Source organism: Notolabrus celidotus, chromosome 14, assembly GCF_009762535.1.
Source record: "Notolabrus celidotus isolate fNotCel1 chromosome 14, fNotCel1.pri, whole genome shotgun sequence".
Classification (NCBI taxonomy): domain Eukaryota; kingdom Metazoa; phylum Chordata; class Actinopteri; order Labriformes; family Labridae; genus Notolabrus; species Notolabrus celidotus.
The window spans coordinates 11,950,428-11,969,048 of NC_048285.1; the positions used below are offsets into that span (position 1 = coordinate 11,950,428).

An 18,621-nucleotide genomic window follows, 5' to 3' on the forward strand; every position below is an offset into this window, starting at 1 on the left:
TTAAAAAGTGACTCTTTCAAAAGTTGACTTATCTAACCTTTTATTGTTGTCCATAAATATTGGTCATACAGAGAAAAGAGAGAAAATGGATCTCTTTAGTATTGTAAGTAACTCTCAGAGTTAGTTATATTAAGAGTTATTTTATTTTAACTGCTTTCTCTTATGTAATATGTATCCTTGTTGAGGTTCAACAGGTCAAAATCAAAGAAAAGGCTAAATATACATCTCTCTTTAATGGTAATCAAAAGTGTTGTGATTGTCCACATGGTAGAATTTAGAGACATATGTCAGTTACTCAAAGGGTTTTGAAAGTAAGTAAAAAAAAAAAGTAAAGTAGGACCTAATCTTGTGGACATAAAGTACCCTCTTCTAACAAAAACACAGAATCATCTGCATGTTCATACATTCACTTTCACTGTGACGCTGAAGTCCCGTAATCTGATAATAAAAGCATGTTCACTGCACTAACTTACACAGTATTTTAATTGCAAGTTTCCATGCACATCATATCTATTAATTATGTGCTGCTTCAGTAACAGGAGGGCATAAATCTGGCTAAGTATAGGTGTGAAATGAAGAGTATTACATGGGAGATTTAAAGCTTAATTATGCTCGGGCGAGGGAGTAAGGCATGGAGGGAAGCAGAAAACTAGATTTGAACAGTGCCTCTAAACGGACATGTCGGGATGGAGGGAGCTCAGCTAATTTGCGTCTACATGAAATATTGGTTTAATGTTAATGGTGCAAACACAGTAAACACAAGGTTTTTTTAAGTATTCTGCCAGCTTGCACATGATGGAGAAGATGTGAAGATGAGCATTCAAAGTACTTGAATCTTCTCTTTAGGAGGCTGTTTGCTAAAAAAAATCAACTTTATGTTCCCCTCTTAGTGCTGCAAAGACAGGGAGCACTTTTTAAAAGTTCTTTGTGAAATGTGAAACATCTGCTATGCTAGTTGAGAGTGAGAATATTATGTGACATGATGCAATACAAGTCATTTTTGATTTTCAGTTATCATGATGTGTTATGGACCTTTAGTGATGATGACCTCTGTTAATCTGACTGCTTTCCAAATGTGTTAATGTGCCAGTCTCAAACATTAACATATAAAATCAGGGTCTCAATGATAGACCGTTAGTCGCTACTGTAAATGTAATCACAGCAGAAATGATAGCCAGTCAGACTGCCAGCTAAGAGAAATGTGAAGTACAGCTCAGGGAACTCAGTGATCACTCTGTACTTCAATAACAACCTCTATGCTCATAATAACTGTTATCTAAAGTACTGCAGAGACATAAGTGTTATTCTGAAACCACAGGGATGACGAGGTGAGAATGAACCACCTCAAAGTGTAGATGTCTGTCTGACTGGAAGAGCAGACATGCTGCTATGATTAAAACTAGATTTATAGGATTTTAAAAGGTTTAAGGCTCATATCCTGTAGTGGTAATATCATAATATGGTAATTCTTATCATAATTTAATCTGAAAATGCCTCAAAAGCTAACAAAGCTTAGGTTACATCTGCTCCAGTTAGGGTTATCATCATTTCACATGTCATAGCCTCCTATAGTGTGCTAAAAAAGGATCTCTCTTCACAGCTTGCAGGGATATACTGCTGTCTTGTTCAATATAATACATCACACTGTAACAGCACCTTTATCATATAAATGTAAAGGCAGCATTATATGTGAGCCTTTTTAATGGGTTCTAAAACCAGTGAGAGTCAAGAGGGTGTTCACCTATCTAGCTTAACTTTCTGACTGCGGCAAATGCATGGCTCTGCATGTGTGACCTATCCGAGTTGGTCAGTTGTTGTTTAAGTATCATTTAATGTTCAGTACTTGTGCTGTAGTCACCAACACTGTATCTCACATATACTTCTTCAGCTTCATTTTGACGTGTGGCTGGAAAAGCTGAGCTATTACACAATCCAAAAAGAAAATATGCACATCAAAACAAACAAAACATGAACAGAGGCTTGTCATTCTGCCTCCAGTGACCCATAACACTTTACAAATGTGAAAGCAAAAACATCACACACCACATGTTTGACTCATTTCTCTAAAGCAGGACAGTGATATCAGAATGATACTTCAACAGATGATGTAACAGCATCTGATGAGTCATTTGGTGCTCGGACAGCATGGCTCGCCAACACCTGACAGTGCGACAGCCAGAACAGTGCTGTGACACCACTGACAGCACAGCAACATCTAGTAACAACATGCAACATTCTTGTGTCATACTTAGGGAGCAACTTTCATTAGAGCTTTCATGGCAATCTTGTGACAAGGACAGTTGATTAATTTTACTGTTTAATAGAGCGCTTTCCCTTTGCCAATCAAGGAGGTACGCACAGCAGGGGGTAGGAAAACATTGTTATAAAGTATAATAATGAAAGATATTTAAGGAAATTCAAACAAAGTATCTTGTTGAAGAAACTTTTGTAACATCACAGCCTGCATAAAATATGTGGTCTCTATGATGTCAACTATTCATTTCTGTAGCCAAATAATGGCGGCCTTCTCCTGTCACTCAACTCAGCTGTGGCCTTCATAATGCAAGTCTATGCACAACTCTGACTTTATGAATAAAGAAATGAGCTCTTCAGACTATGACTGCGTTTTGCACCAGGCTGTAAACATGTTTATCTTTGCTGTTAAGATGGGCATTTCAACATGTGTGTTGGAGCCAGCTTCAAGTAGACACTTGAGGCAATGCGTTTTTTTGCATTTGCGTTGGTTTCACTTTCCAAAACTTGAGGTTGCCGTTTGTTAAACACTTGATAACTACCAGCTCCCTTACTAGCTGACATGACACACATTCCAGTGAGCAATGTCATTCATTTTGCTAAACCAGACCACAAAAAGTACTGCAAGTAGTCTTATTTGTATTGCTGGTACATCAAAACTAATAATTCAAAGCTGCACACAATTGTGTAATGTTAAAAATTGGTCAGAACTGTCCTTAAAATGTATATAGTTGATATAGCCTGTTATGGTTGGGACAGTGTTATGGTGCTCTTTAAGAGTATGCTGTGTAATGTATGACTGTGTATTATTTATTGTACTTTTTATGTGTGTTCTTTTTGTCATTTTGATTTTTTTAAGAGCAGGTAACGTGTGCAGCACTGATGTCAAAGACAATCCAATGTATCATATCGTAAATGTGTGGTCTTGTGCTTTTATCAGCAGTGGTCATGATGTCTGGATTGTAACTGTTAGGGTGAACAAGTAAACTCTCTTGTCTTTTATAAGCATCATCAGACTAACATGTGAATCGTGACACTTTTTTTATAAGTTCTGTTTTTTGGGGGCATGTTTTGCCGTTATTAGATAGAACAGCTGGAGAGAGACAGAATGTGGGGGGTAGAGAGTTGGGGAAGACATGCAGTAAATGGTCGAGCCCAGGACTCGAACCTGCGACCACTGCAATGAGGACTTTAGGTTCTGTATATGGGGCACACACTTAAACTACTAGTCCAACGGCGCCCCAATGATGACACTTTTACAGTGCTTACATATTGTTTGAGACTTTTAATGCGGTTAGTAATTCATACTCAGAAAGTAGAACTGACAAAATAATGACTAGTTAAAAAAAATCAAAATGGACCAACATTGTTTTGCATTCTGTGACTTTCATCCAAATGAAAGACTATTCTCCAGTCCTTTATTTCATTATTTAAGTCTTCTTGGAAATAGTGTCAAACATTGTCTTGTCTTATTCTCGTGAACCCGACATAATGTAATGTATCGTGACACCTAATGAGCTGAGCGTGCCATCACAACCCTATTTTATACATATATTCCCATTGCAGTCACAGGTCCTTAAAATTTTCCTTACTTTACCCCCTCATAAAGGCATATGAAGGGGGTTATGGCTTATGGGTCATAACTTATGGGCCTGGCTATAAACTGCAGAAATGAACAAAATTGCCCTCTGCAAGCACTTTTAAATGTTTAGGTGCACTGGTATATAATCTGTACATGATATACTGGTTAGATGTGCTGCAAAGGCCAAGCTTCTTTCTTTTAAAGAAGAGGGATTGGGTTATGCTGCTCTCAAGGGTGTATAGTATTGCCTTACTGAATTTTGACTGTCTACAGTCAATCAGGGTTCAGACATGGAAAAAATATTGTCAAAATGAACACTTCATCATTACTTTATTATCATTTCTTTAAATATACACATAATACACTTGTTTAAGTATGATTTACTTAAGATGTGTGTGATGCTGATCGTATACCATCCCTGTGCCTCTACATATACAGCTGTACAAGTTCCAAGTAAGATAATAAAGATGCTCAGTGGTTCGCATACATACATATTGGTCTATATGTTTGAACTGTCATGCACAATGTAAAACATAGAATCATGCGTTAAAAGTCAAGCTGCATTACCGAAATGATCAAGCCTGTGTTAGGCAGAGGGGTTTTCCTACAGAACATGCTCTAGCCGACGTCACCAGGACAGGCAAATAAATAATAATGGGCATGAATGGAGAAGATGATCCGTGGTTTGTGTCAGGAATGAGGATGGGAATGCTAACAACAGTTAAGACTACCTGTGCCAGGGTCATTCTCATAGCACTGACGGGCGACGGCTCAATGTCCACCAACTGCTGCACCGAGCTCAGAGTCTGGCACGCGCACACACACACATACATACAAACAAGCAAACACGCAGGCAAGCATTCGCACACCCACACACCCAAGAGCAGCAGTGCAAGCACACAGACACACAAACACAAGGAGGGGTTAATGGAAAAGAAGTTGAGGGGAAAAGTGTTAGCAGAGGTTAAACAGGATTAGGAAGACAGAGGAAAGGAAAAGCACATCGTTGTTTAGTTCAGAGTTAAATTAATACCACCATTTTATATGGAAAAGAGGGAAAATAGAGAGGGGGAAGAATATTTGGAAGAATACAGTGATAGAAAGAGTGGAAGTAAAGAGAGGCGGTAAGGAGCTGAGAAACAAAAGAGCACAAAATGACTCAGACACAAGAGAAAAGGATAGATTCAGAGGAAGAAGGACCAATGTCTACTGAGAGACACCTCTTTCTTTGAGACAGTAAGATATAACAAGACACCAGAGAGGTGAGACAGCGTGATACCCTCTGCTGTATTGTGATCATTAATTTGGGACAATTTACCAAGGTGAGGTGAGACAGCGTGATACCCTCTGCTGTATTGTGATCATTAATTTGGGACAATTTACCAATCAGTAACAACTTGTTTTGATTATCTAAAAACAAGTTAAGCTTATGTAAATGATACAAAGACACTTGGACTACAAGAAAAGTTCCCAGTAGACACGTAACATTTACCGTTGATTAATATTAGACCACAAAGCAGATTCATGCTTTTATCATGCTGTCACCAGTGACTAGTTAAAAAGGACAGCTCCATCCTGAATTGTTAACATAAAGACATCTCTAAAGACTGAAAATAAAAGAGCTAAAAATCTCTCTTAAGAAAAAGAATGATCAGCGCTTTAGCTCTTTGATTTCAATCTTGGCAAACCTCTTAGCCCCACATGTATTAATGGGATTCTCCTACAAAATCACAAGATTAAAAGGTAAATGAATTTTGTGCAGAGATTGAACAGATTGAGATGAGCTGAGGACTTCGGGCACTGATGCAAAATACAATATTGGAAAGGACAGGAAAAGGGAGGAAGAGGGGGGAGAGGCCCACATGTGGGGACACAGGAGGCTGCTGATCATCAGTATGTGTATCAGTGTGTTTGAAATAGAGAGGGAGCAATGGATTAACTGTCCTGCTGTGTGAACAGGTTCAAATACAAACAACACAAGCTAAACAACAAACTACTTCAAGCTCAATAGCCCAGAGCTGAACGGTATGCTTATAAACTCAGTGGATTTCTGTGTGTCTCACCGTGTCACATTCACTGGGCTGAAACTGGAAGTCGTGTGCTTTGTGAAACACTGGATTCTCCTGCATGAACAGCTGCTGGTTGAACTCTTGTATTATCTGCGGAGAAGACGGACAGAGGTAGTTCATCAAAGACATTTTCTGTGCAAGTGTCTTGCTGTGAGAAGTTGTGGAAATCAGAATCCACTGTGAGATCGGTGACGCTGCGCTGACCACAGCTTCTGATCCTGGTTATGGAGCAAACTGCATACATGATTGAGGCGAACATGAAGACAACGATGGGTGAGTTTTTGATTTTATACACATATTTGGGGTTTTCAAATTGTCTGTGAAGACCAGCAGCACAAGAGGACGAATTAGATATTTTGGAATAAGCTCTTCCCCCAGCAAACTGGCTAACACTATTGCTGACCAAACACACTAGACAAGTATAAAGCCTCAATTTAGGGTCTGATTTGCCACTCCCAGTTATCGGGGGGACATCTGTCCTCATGCAACTCACTGCAGCAGCAAAGTGTGTGAACAACATTGCAGACTGAAGTCTCTCTGTTAAAAGAGTGATGCTGTCTTATATAAGCAAATGTTAGAGCTGCACCGGTGTGCGCTCACATGCACGTCATCTGTTTAAAAGAAATACGAGAGAGAAGGTGAAGCCACTTTGAGCTGGTTGTCGGATAGTAGAACCTTTAGTATGAATAATCCTAACACTAAAATTAATAAAGTTAGAGTTTGCACAGCAGAAGGTGTGATGTCATCATACTAACTGACTATTTTCAGCAGCACCCCTAGGACTGACATCCAATGTCAAGTCAAGTCAAGTCAAGTCAAGTCAAGTCAAGTTTATTTATATAGCACATTTAAAAACAACCAGTGTTGGCCAAAGTGCTTTACATGGTAAAAAGTAAAAAGTACATGAAGGCAACAATAAACAGCACAACATATTGGGATATTACTGTCCTCTTCACGAAGAGAAGGCCAAAGAGAAGAGATGGGTCTTCAACAAAGATTTAAAACCTTCAACAGTGGGGGCCAATCTTAATCGGAGAGGCAAGCCATTCCAGAGCTTGGGGCCGCTGCTGCAAAGGTCCCCCCGAGTTTTAAGGCGACTTTTAGGCACATCCATGAGCAGCTGGTTTGTTGACCTCAGTGCTCGAGCTGGATTATTAACATGGAGAAGATCAGCCAAGTAGGATGGTGCCAATTCATTTAGAGCCTTGAAACTCAAAAATGCAATCTTAAAATCAATCCTGCAATGGACAGGGAGCCAGTGGAGAGCACACAGCACAGGTGTGATGTGCTCCCTCTTTTTCCTGCCAGTCAGGAGGCGATGTCACCAGAGGGGCTCTGTAGCAAAAGACCAGCTAGTGAAATATTTCCTTTGTGTTTGTTTGTCTTCTGAAGTCACATTTGATCATGCAAGTTACTGTGGGAGCTTGTGTCTGTGAAATCAACTTTAAGTTATGGTCTATCAGCCTATGGAAATGTTGAGTGTATGTTGAGAAGATTGTAATGTTATAAAATCGGTTCAAACTGTCCTTAAATGTGTGGTCTTCCATGGTTTTAAAATCAATTAAGATTTAAAAGTGGTCTAGTGTGGGGCCAGCTTGTGTGGAGGAAACCTTAGGTGTGATGTTTTGGTTATAAATCCAAATTCCTCCGGAGCAGACTCCAAACTTCACAGAGGTATGACAGTCTTTCTTTTCTTACTTTTGGAAACTTTACAATAGAAACAGTGTTTCTGCTTTTCTTTTTGGTTTCCTTTGATACATCTTGTTAGTGTTCCTGCATTCCTAACCAGGAAGTGTCATTAAATTCCTGCATGCATACACCCCCAAACTATGCATTTCCCCAACTATGTCAAGTAAGAAAAATAAGGCACTTTTAACAAATGAACTCAACATGTCAAGGTTTCTTATTCATTCCACTGGAGAAAGAAATGCATGTTGTTTTGATAAAACAAGTATTTGATCATGTTATGATGTCAAGAAGATTGACGTGTATTCCCCGCACAGTCTGTTTTGAAACCTTCAAAATTTGTTCATAAAAATATCACTAGTAAAAGGAGGCAGACTGTGTCTCTCTCAGAAAATGTGACTCACCCTGGTGGATTTGTCCAACAGGAACTGGTAGGTGTTGTGTGTGGCTTGGTAGGCCTCCAGCTCAGTCCGACACAGCGCTACTAGGTAGTCTTTCACATGCTCGTAGATCCTGCCATCCAGAGCCTTGAAGACAGAGAGTGAGATGGACCAGATGGAAAGGGGGCAATTGATTAATTCAATGTAATTCCATAATCCTAAATAATAAAGTCAAGAGTACGAGGCAATCAAGAAGAGACACCAAGACGCAAAGAGGTGGAAGCATGTGACAAATCCAGTTACAACAGAAGATTTAGCAAAGTACATGTTTGGCCATGGAAATGCACCACAGTGCACAATAAAACTTTATTTCCAATCATCCAAAAATTGTTCACCTTAAATAACTTTGTCACTGGAATCCTAACCACAACAATACCTGACTTTCCCGTCTTTCTTGTCACTGAGACTGGAGTACAAATTTACCCCCAGGCACAGGTGGGTTACAAAGATACACCAGTTTGTTTATCTTTTTTATGGTAAGGCTTAGAAGACGAGAAAAGTGTATTTAGTTAAAGTTTCAAAATTTTTTCTCCTGAAGGTACTGGATTACTGAAACCTATTGTAAATGTTTGTTGACAGTGTCATAAACGTGTCTAGGAAGAGAAAACAGCCTAAAAACAACAGATAATCTACTAATGCAATTTAAAGTTCCAGTGAAAACACATTTGAGTATTTGTGTATCATTCAGTCCACATTATTAGTCTAAATCTAAAACACAGCAAGGCTCAATCTCAATGTCCTCCCTGAGCCCTGAGCCCTGAGCCCTTCTTGACATAATTGACGTCAGCTGTAAAGTGATTGAGGGCAGGAGGCTGTTAGGGCTCAAACTGTAGAACTGGGAATGGGACAGCACTTTGAGACTTTGCATGTGACCTGCATGACATCATGAAGCTCACCTTAGCGATATTAGGAATTTTTATTGCACATTTTTTTCTTTCCTCAAATTCAAGACGCTTAAAGGATGACTGACTGCCATGTGATCCAGGCTCTTACCATACAGACTGCTTAACCAGAACATTTAAAATATATAAACAGGCTATATAACTATACATATATTAATAGGCTATATAACTATAAATATATCAATTATACGATACTGTCACGCTTTTTTAAATTTCATGTTACGGTGTTCGTTTACCTTCCAATGCTCGCGGGCTTCCCCTGGGAATCCCGTGTTTCTCGTCACAATGCTATGAACTATGTGTAATTCCCTTGCGCTAAGTCTGCAAAAATGCCCACTTATGGAAAGGGGGCATAAAGGGCTCGAAAAAGTCTGAGAGATCCCTCACACACTTGAAGATTTGACAGTGGGACAGCCCTAAGCCCTCACGGATTTAGCCGGAACGCGCCTCAAAGTCAGTGAGTGCTTGAGGGTGGACATTGAGATTTGGTCCTCGTGTCACATGTTTAAGCTCAGCCCTGTTGTTACATCTGCATTCAGGGCCAATCATGATAAAAATATTACCAGTGGTCTGATCACACAGGTGTTTTCACTTATGATGCCTGATTAAAGCTAACAACTGTGTTTGATTGACAGCTGCCTCCCTCTCCTGTTAGTTTCTGCATTGCTTCTAATTGGTCCTTACAGTTCAGTGACTGACTTTAGCCCTGCCCAGATTTATGGCTTAATCAGCCAGAGTAATTGAAAACACCTGTTTGGATGTTTAAAATGGAATTAAGAGTCAAGTGTTTGCTAAACAAACACACAGAACAACACCTCAAAACTTGCCAGGCAGACTGACAATTTAAAAGAAAAATTAATAGTCTAAATGTGGTTTATGTTATCTTACTTAATGCTGCAGAACAAAGCCCAAAGATGTTATGAATTAAACCAAACAGAGACAGAACGAAAGAAAGAACTCAGACGGAAAGAGAGGGAGACAAACAATGCAGAGCAAAAGTGAGGTGGCATCAGGGCAAAGGAAGGACAAAACTGAGCAGATGTTTTCGTTTGACAGCTCTTATCATTAGACTTTTTGATGCTCCAATATAAAGATATTTTAATGAAGTATGCGGTCCAAATGAACCACATTTCTATGGGGAGTTGGGGTAGTGCTGCCAAGCTGCAGTCAACGCTGCCAAACAGACAGATCAGACAGGGAGGAGGAGGAGGGGAGGGGGCTGATGTAGAGGAATAGGAGAGGAGGTAAGAGAGGAAGAGCGAGCGTTAAGAAGTAAAACAGGTATTAGTGGGAGAGAGCAGGAAAGAAAGAGGGATATAAAAAATCTGTGTTGGTGTGTGTGTTACTGTGTGAAGTGTTCTTTGGACAGTGTTCTAACAGCTGCAGGGGAAGGTGAAGGGGTTCAGATTCCAATTCAACAAAACACAGAGCAACCACAGACACGCACACGCACACACACACACACACACACACACACACACACACACACACACACACACACACACACACACAGAAACACACACTCAGACACTTGTACTCTTTTGCCAAAGTACTTTATAAAAGCTCACTCTCTCAGGAACCTGCACTCACTCTCCGCTGGTCAGGAGATGTTTTCAACCGATACATACATTCACTTTCAGACGCCAGAACACATAAAAACACACTCCTTAAAATATGCACTACTCCAAAATATCACATTTTCACACACAACACAAAAACAACGGCTGAAAACAATGGCTTCCTGACAGGGAAATTATGTCATTTAGGGTGTGTTGTTGGCTGACTTCTCTCTTAATGTTCCCTCATCATTCTGCTCATTTCCTCCTCCCCCTTTCTTCCCTTCCTCCCCTCCTTCTTTCATCCTTTTAGGGTAGTGTTGTAATGGAGTGAGTCAGCTTCCAGAAAAAGCCCCGTACTCATATTGTTGCTGTGTGTGTAATATGTGTCTGTGTGTGTTCTGGATTGAATGGCTCCATCAGCATGAACAATAAGTACAGAGTAGTGGACCAGACGGGGCAGCAGAGGTGGGAATGTGAGTTTGTGTCTAGTTTTAAAGATGGACAGCTATGAGAGCATCCAGTGCCGACAGCAGAGGGAGATGTGGAGCAGGCTTTTCCTCCACTGCCCTTTCACTGTGACTGTCGCATTGACAAGGACAGTAGCTCTCAGTGTTAAATGCATGTTTTTCCTGCAGTGAGAGTCAGCCCATTTATTAAATACAGGCTTGCGTTTGTAACAAGTAGTCTTAACCCTCATCTCTAGGAAACAGTTTGATGGCCTTTATCACAATACGTTTATTATCTCTTTCTATGGTTTGATGTTTAACTGTCGCAAAATCAGGGGAAATAAAGTAACAATTCATTTCATTGGAGAAAGAAGTTGTTATTGGAAATAAAAATAGCTCTTAAATAACTAAAAGGGAAGCTCAGAAACCTTGTTCTGTGGGTTTACACAGAGCGCCAATGTTTTCTAGGTTGAATTGTTCTGATTTGTTTATGCATATTGTTGCTATTCTTATGTCTGCTATTGATGTTCTTCCTCTCTCTATTTCTCAACATATCTCTGAGGAGCAAAAGATTCCTCACACAAAAGTTAAAAGGAGTGGGAGGCTCTTTTTTGTGATGCAGATTTTTCTCCCTCTTGTCGGGAGTTCTGTTATCACCGACTTTCAGGTGAAGACCTGTAAACACCAGATATAAAGAAAATGCAGAGGAAGGAGGAAGGATGAGCAGATTGCTTCCCTCAAGCAATGTCCCTTATTCCTTTTTGTGTGTTTGCATTCATGTATTTGTGTATGCGCTTTTTTCCCTGCAGTCCTGTCCTTCTGTCACAAGGCGCTGAGGATCTATTATTCAGATTAGCCTTGTAGTATAGATGCTCGCACACCCCCAAGGCAGCGTATGTGAGTGTGAAGGAAAAGGGGAAAACAGAAAAGAGAGGGAGAAGAGAATCTTAAGGTAAAGAGAGAGAGAAGGAAACTGTGTAAAGTAAATAGAAACATTAATGAGCTTTACTTTAAACGTTACATTAACTTTCATATTCTAAGTTGAAGCAACAGTACAGCTGCAGAGTGTTTCTGTTTGCTGCAAAATCAGAGTCATGTCTGTAACTAATGACTGTAAGAAAACATCTCACATGTAGTGTTTATGTGCATCTGAGTTCATGTTTGTGTCAGGATAAACATGTTTGAACAGTGAGGATGACATCAGTATCACTCAGCAGCCTGACTTCACAGTAGCTGAGGGTGTGTCTGTCTGTGTCATGAGGGCAGACTGTCATTTTGTGTGTGTGATTACTAGATTATCACCGGGTTAAGGCAATACTCAATCATCTCCCTCATTGTTATATCCATCCATCCATCCATCTTCCTCTGCTTATCCGGGTTTGGGTCGCAGGGGCAGCAGTCTCAGCAGTGAAGCCCAGACACTCCTCTCCCTGGCCACTTCCATCAGCTCTTCTGGGAGGATACCAAGGCGTTCCCAGGCCAGCTGAGAGATATAATCTCGCCAGCGTGTCCTGTGTCTTCCCTGTGGCCTCCTCCTAGACGGACATGCCCGAAACACCTCCCCAGGGAGATGACAGGGAGGCATCCTGACCAGATGCTTGAACCACCTCATCTGGCTCCTCTCGATGCGGAGGAGCAGCGGCTCTACTTTGAGCCACTCCCGAATGTCTGAGCTCCTGAACCTAACTCTAAGGCCGAGCCCAGCCACCCTGCGGAGCAAGCTCAATTTGGCTGCTTGTATTTGCGGTCTTGTTCTTTCGGTCACTACCCACAGCTCGTGACCATCAAGGGAGATGGATGCTCCCCTGGTGGTGAAGCTTTCAGCAGTGTGTCTGCCCCCTGGTGGCTGGCTGCAGTATAGGTCAAAAAATCCATCTCCCCCATTCATATGAATGGGGCTGCAGTCAAACTTTAAAAAATAAATACACATGGTACGAATGTTTCTCACATCCGTATGCTGTGGTGATATATAGTTAGTATTTGACTGTTTTGTGTTCAAGGCCTCTTTTTACTGAAAAGTTTATTTTTTGTTAGTTATTAGAGTCCTGATCCATCTGTCAATCTCACGCTCCCTCTTCCCCTCACTCATTAACAAGACCCCGAGATACTTAATCCTCCGCTCATTGTTATAGTTGATGGATAATCTGTGTTTAAACTGAACTTAGCACCAAGGAATTCTTGCCTTGTAACCACAATAACATCTTGATATATTATGGTCTAATGTGTTCTGTGTTTTCATTCATGGGCATGGTGACAGAAAAGTCACAAACACACACACACAAAGAGCCGCCTCTGACAACTACCCACGACTGAAAGAAATATGAGTGCTGACAGAAATCTTGCGTCCGTGCAACAGTTTGGCGCTTTATGTTGCAGAACGTACTTACTCGCAGCGCTGTGATATGACAAAGATGACTCACAATTGATTATGAGAATCATGTTCCCAAAGCAGTACTAAAAGACGAACACTCACTCAATGATGCACAAACTTTATGTCAGATGAACGTGTCTGATGTGATTATGTGGCAAAAAGAAGATCTGATTCAGCGCTAAAAATCCATTCTATATTTATACTAGAACTGTGTTAGAGTTACAGACGATGACAGAATCCGTCTCAGTTCATTCACCACTGTGGAAAGCGTAATTTCATGCTTGCCAATCATTTGGTGAGAATAGACATTAGGATGGCTCATTTTCTTCACGTTAACCCCCTTTAAATCATAAATCCAGGGGACTCTGTGGCTCCCTTTGAAGACTCACAGCTGTGAAATAATCTCTTTTTCAGGTTTGATATTTCCCCTCCAACTACTCCAGAAAACCTGAAAGGGAGTTTGAGTTTGCACGCGTATAAACGAAAAACATTTTATTCCAAATTGAGCTATAATTCAAAAGAAGCTCCACTCTTTGAATTGTGGAACCAAAAAGTGTGTCCCCATTCCTGGGGATCCCTCTGGGGTGTTTTCAGAGTGTGAGAGTCCTAATGGAAGTCAGTGCCTCCAGTAAAAAGGAGAAAGTCAACATGGTGTTATAAACTGCAATTTCAGCTGCCTGAGTGTTAGCTTACACAAATGTGCAATTTATTAGATGTCCACATTCACACAGCTTCATACTCATGTGGATGTAATTACCTGTATGCAGTGCAGTAGATCTGTATGGTAGTACCGGTCGTGGTGAGCATTGGCAGCAGCTAGCGTTAGCAAGTAGTCATTCCTGGCCTGCGTTGCTTTTGAGTTACAGTCACTTCTCTTAGCTTTCAACTGAAGGAGAGAGACAGATAACACAGCATTACCACATTACAGTAATAAACACGAGCTTTAAGCTTTAAACAAGCACAAGAGTCTCTTTCAAATTACGAGTTAAATAGAAAAACCAAGTGAAGCAAACTTTTTTTGTTTGTGTATCATGGCTTGAAAGAGTCTGCTTGAAAGCTTCGCCTTGAGAGGAAATGTGTTTGAGGTTTTGTGAGAGGTCTCTTACCTTTACACTTGCTTTCTGTAAACTAATTCTTGATTGAAAAAGTCCCAATTTAGACCTGATGAAAGAAAACAGAGAAGAGTGTTCATGAATAATGTATCCACATTTAAAATATTATTATTATTACCACAGCAGATTTATACAAAGTTACAGCCCTGTTGACAGTGTATTTCATGCAATCTGGATTCAATCAAACATAAATTAACTCTGAGGTGTGGCTTAAAGGAGAAAAAGATTCAGGCATTTGTACGGCACCATAACTCTGATCTCTCGCCTCTGATTCGGAGCAGCCATTATATATTGACCCTGAACAGGCTGGAGCTTCACAGCAATAAATCGTAGCCTGATCCATGCATCATGATTTATATCAATGGTGACATCAAAGAGACCCAGCATAGAAGATGATGGAGTGAGCCTGTGTGTGTGTGTGTCTGCTTTTCTGCACTACTCTGCTTAAGTGTGTGAAAACACAGCATGTGTTTTCTATGAACTTTCGCACTTCTGGATAAAAATACATTAAGGATGTGAGATAATGTTGGTGGCTTGCCTACATATGTGAACACGTGTAGCCTGTTTCTATTTAAGTTTATGCAGCTTGTGTTGTTCCAGGTTTAAAGTGTGTGTTGTGTTGTGTGTCTGCATTCACACCAGCTTCTTCCTGTGTGTTCCCCTCTGCCCAACAATGACTAATGTCTCGACATTTCTCTCCACACACACACACACACACTTACACACTCTCATAATGGCACAACGGCAATGCGGTAATTTCTGTGTCTGTATCTTTCTACTGAGTGATAGAGAACAGAAAAGAGTCGACTGGCCAATCGATGTGGGTGCTAACCGTGGCCGAGAATTCACTGAAGTGAAAATGTCACCCCTGCTGCTGCTACCTAAGGCGTGGAGGAAAAGAACATTCATCCGAACTTGATCTAAGTTTGATATTAACCGGGGTACTGCAAAGCATAATCTTATATCTAACAGTGCTATAATCAGAACTTTAAAGGAAGTAAACACCAAAGAAAATTAATATTTAACATCTTTAAATATGATTTAGGTTTTTTTATTTTGCTCAGACTCAAACAAGGAAAACTGCACCCACCAATGTTGAAGGAATAAAATCCTTGAGGTGTTTTGGTCGACTAACTCTTATTAGCAGAAATGCATACTGTATGTTATTGATTGCATATTTTAGCCTCCACCTTTATGTTTTCCCTCTCTCTCTCTCTCTCTCTCTCTCTCTCTCTCTCTCTCTCTCTCTCTCCAGTTAGTTAAAGTGTTTCTTACACACACACAAACTCACACAGCACCATCGTGAACTCACTTGGCCTCTATGTCAGCCTTCTCTCGTATGGCGTGGGCAACCTGCTCGCAGTCGTAGTATTTTTTCTTGGCTTTGGCCAACTCTTTCACCGACTCCTGCAGCTCGGCTTGAATGCCACTTAACTGATCTATGGTCTGCGAAGGAGACAAGGGAAAACAGGCAGGTTGTTAAAGAAAGAGCAGACCAACATGAGTCATGTTAACTCAGTGTGAGTGCATGGGAACATGTTGCAGAGAAGGATGGAGAACAAAGAGTGCCTTAGGAAACTATGACTAACTACCAGCATCCACACATTCACTCACCTTTTTCAGTTGCTGCTCCTTGTAGAGTCTAACAGTCTTCGACGGCTCTGACACTTGACTTTTGTAGTTGTCACACACGTTGAGCCTGGACTGGCTCACCTGCACTGTACCTTCTAAGTAGGACCTCCACACTGCGTACACATTCCTTGTTTGGAGAGAAGAGGCACAAAAATGCTGGGTCATTGCTCTTCTAAAAATTGCGCTCCGATGAGTAATTGTTTAGAAACCTAAGCCCTCCTGCAGAGTAGCTGGCTTTTTAAATTCCCTGCCACACTGTGTGGCTGCTACTGTGGGCCTGAGACACTGTTTATGCACCTGGAAGAGGAACATATTTGTGTAGAAATGTTGCAGTAGTTGCTAGAACAAACACAAAGCTAATACCAGTGAGATCTGCGGACTTAGTGCCAGTTGAATCCAGCTGGAGGTTTTATATTCCAGTGCCTCTGTTACAGTAAATAATGACTCAGTCAGAAATGTGCTGTAGACCATACTGTGTTCTTTTCTTGAATCCAGCCAAGTACAGAGCTCATATGAGTGCTGTAACAGACTGTAGGTACAACAAGATACTTGGAATGTCTGCAAAACCAGAAAATGATTTTAGCGGTACTTTATTAGAGAGGAGGATGCATACTTCTATATCTCATATACACACAGACATGCACATACCCTGACATGCTCATACACCTACCTGTAGTCTGTTCTCTGGTCATCAGGGTTGATTCCAGGCCAGTCTCTCTTTAAGTACTGGCTTGCTAACTTCTGCAGAGCCTACAAACATAAGAGTAAAGAAACTTTAGTTACTTATTATGGGACATACATTACAGCTTAGGGGTGGGACAAACATACATAAGGATGCATATTGTCACCTGACTGCTGCAATACAGTTATCACACTGCTGGCACCAAATATCAGTTATATTACAAAATAAAACAGCGCTCTTAGCAGATTGCCCTTCAGATTGGACTGACTGCTTCGCTACTGTGTGACTCCTTAAAGCAGCACTGACCACATTACCTGTGTGCTTTATCATTTAGGCACATTTGTATTCTCCCTTTAATCAGACATCATATAATGTATCATTACATAACTGTCATGTAAAGAATCAATTATCATAGTTCACTGTATTGTTATTGCCATTATCATTACATTGATAAATAAGATAAGATAAGATCAAAGCTTATCTGACCTGGCCTAGCGGTCTAAGTGCGTGCCCCCTATTACAGAGGCCACAGCCCTCGTCGCAGAGGTCGCAGGCTCGATTCCAGCTTCGACCATTTACTGCATGTCCTCCCCCTCTCTCTACTCCCCACATTTCCTGTCTCTCTTCAGCTCTCTTCAGTCCCATCCGATTAAGGCGAAAATGCCCAAAAACACATTAAAAAAAGAGTGCAGTCCAGGCCTGCTCTTTTTGTAAAGAACCATGAGATAACATTTATTATCTATTGGTGCTATATCAATAGAAATGGATCGATTGATTGACTGGTCATACGCAATGTTTTGTGTATCCAGAATACGACACGGAGTTTCACATCATGTCACATCATATTGTACTGTATCATATCGTATCATTTATTATACCGTAACCATAGCTTATCCTATCATACCGTATCATATCCTACTGTACTGTATCGCATTGTATCATATTCTACCATAACGTATCGTATCATACTGTATCTTAGCGTAATGCATTGTAACGTATCACATGTTACCGTACCATATCGTATCTTATCGTACCATACCGTACTTTATCACATCATATCGTACAATGCAGTATCGTGAGTTAACCCTTTGATACAGTACTTTATCGTATCGTATTGTACAGTAATGTACTGTATCATATCGTAGCTCATTGTAGCGCATCGTACCATAACATATTGTACGGTAACGTATCATATCATGCCGTATCTTGTCGTATCGTATCGTAATCATAACATACAGTTTCGTAATCTACTGTATTGTATCGTATCTTATTGCATCACATCGTACTATGCAGTATCGTGAGTTAACCCTTTGACTCCCACACATTTTTACAACAGTTAAACAATGACCTGTTACTCAATCTACTTTAATAGTTCTGTTTTTACAACCAATACTAGAAATGTTCCTACAACAACACAATCTGATAAACTTTGTAAACTGATTCAGGACAGAAAATAAACAAAGCATCATTTCAACTGCTTTATGATGCTTATTTTTTTGCATAGTTTTAATTACTTCCAAATTCGAGAGTGAAAGAAGAGATTTTAAGAAAATAGCACAGGAGACTTGGATTGACATTCGCAAAATATAACTGTCGGCAATCATTTTGTGGAAATTTCTACGCAAACTTTACATAGTACAAGTGAATATTAAAGGATTCTTCTTGGGAGGTCAGGTCAAAAGTGCTGTTTTCTTTTTAACAGTCATCATAATGTAATTCTGTTTCACACGCACTGTCAAAATATTTGCTTTTGCCTTTGTTGAACAACCCCACTGTAAAAACGGATCAGCTCTGCGTCAGCATCAGTGAATCCCCAGTCAGCTCCTGTGAGTATGAGCAGAAAACCCGAGGGCTTGCAAGAAAGTGTAACCTACATCTTGTGGACTG

General features: G+C 40.5%; 1 protein-coding gene across 2 annotated transcripts in view; it reads right to left on the reverse strand.

Annotated features, from left to right (window-relative positions):
* LOC117825859 (F-BAR and double SH3 domains protein 2-like) overlaps window positions 1-18,621 on the reverse strand; it is a 79,813-nt gene that overhangs the window by 23,044 nt on the left and 38,148 nt on the right. The window contains exons 4-11 of one of the 2 annotated variants that reach the window (XM_034701822.1): window positions 16,723-16,802; window positions 16,035-16,179; window positions 15,733-15,866; window positions 14,415-14,469; window positions 14,066-14,194; window positions 7,995-8,117; window positions 5,899-5,994; window positions 4,567-4,641 (exon numbers count right to left, since the gene is read on the reverse strand). In XM_034701822.1, coding sequence (XP_034557713.1) covers window positions 4,567-4,641; window positions 5,899-5,994; window positions 7,995-8,117; window positions 14,066-14,194; window positions 14,415-14,469; window positions 15,733-15,866; window positions 16,035-16,179; window positions 16,723-16,802 — 837 coding nt within the window. The remainder of the gene's footprint in view (window positions 1-4,566; window positions 4,642-5,898; window positions 5,995-7,994; window positions 8,118-14,065; window positions 14,195-14,414; window positions 14,470-15,732; window positions 15,867-16,034; window positions 16,180-16,722; window positions 16,803-18,621) is intronic. The other variant, XM_034701823.1, reaches the window with a different exon arrangement.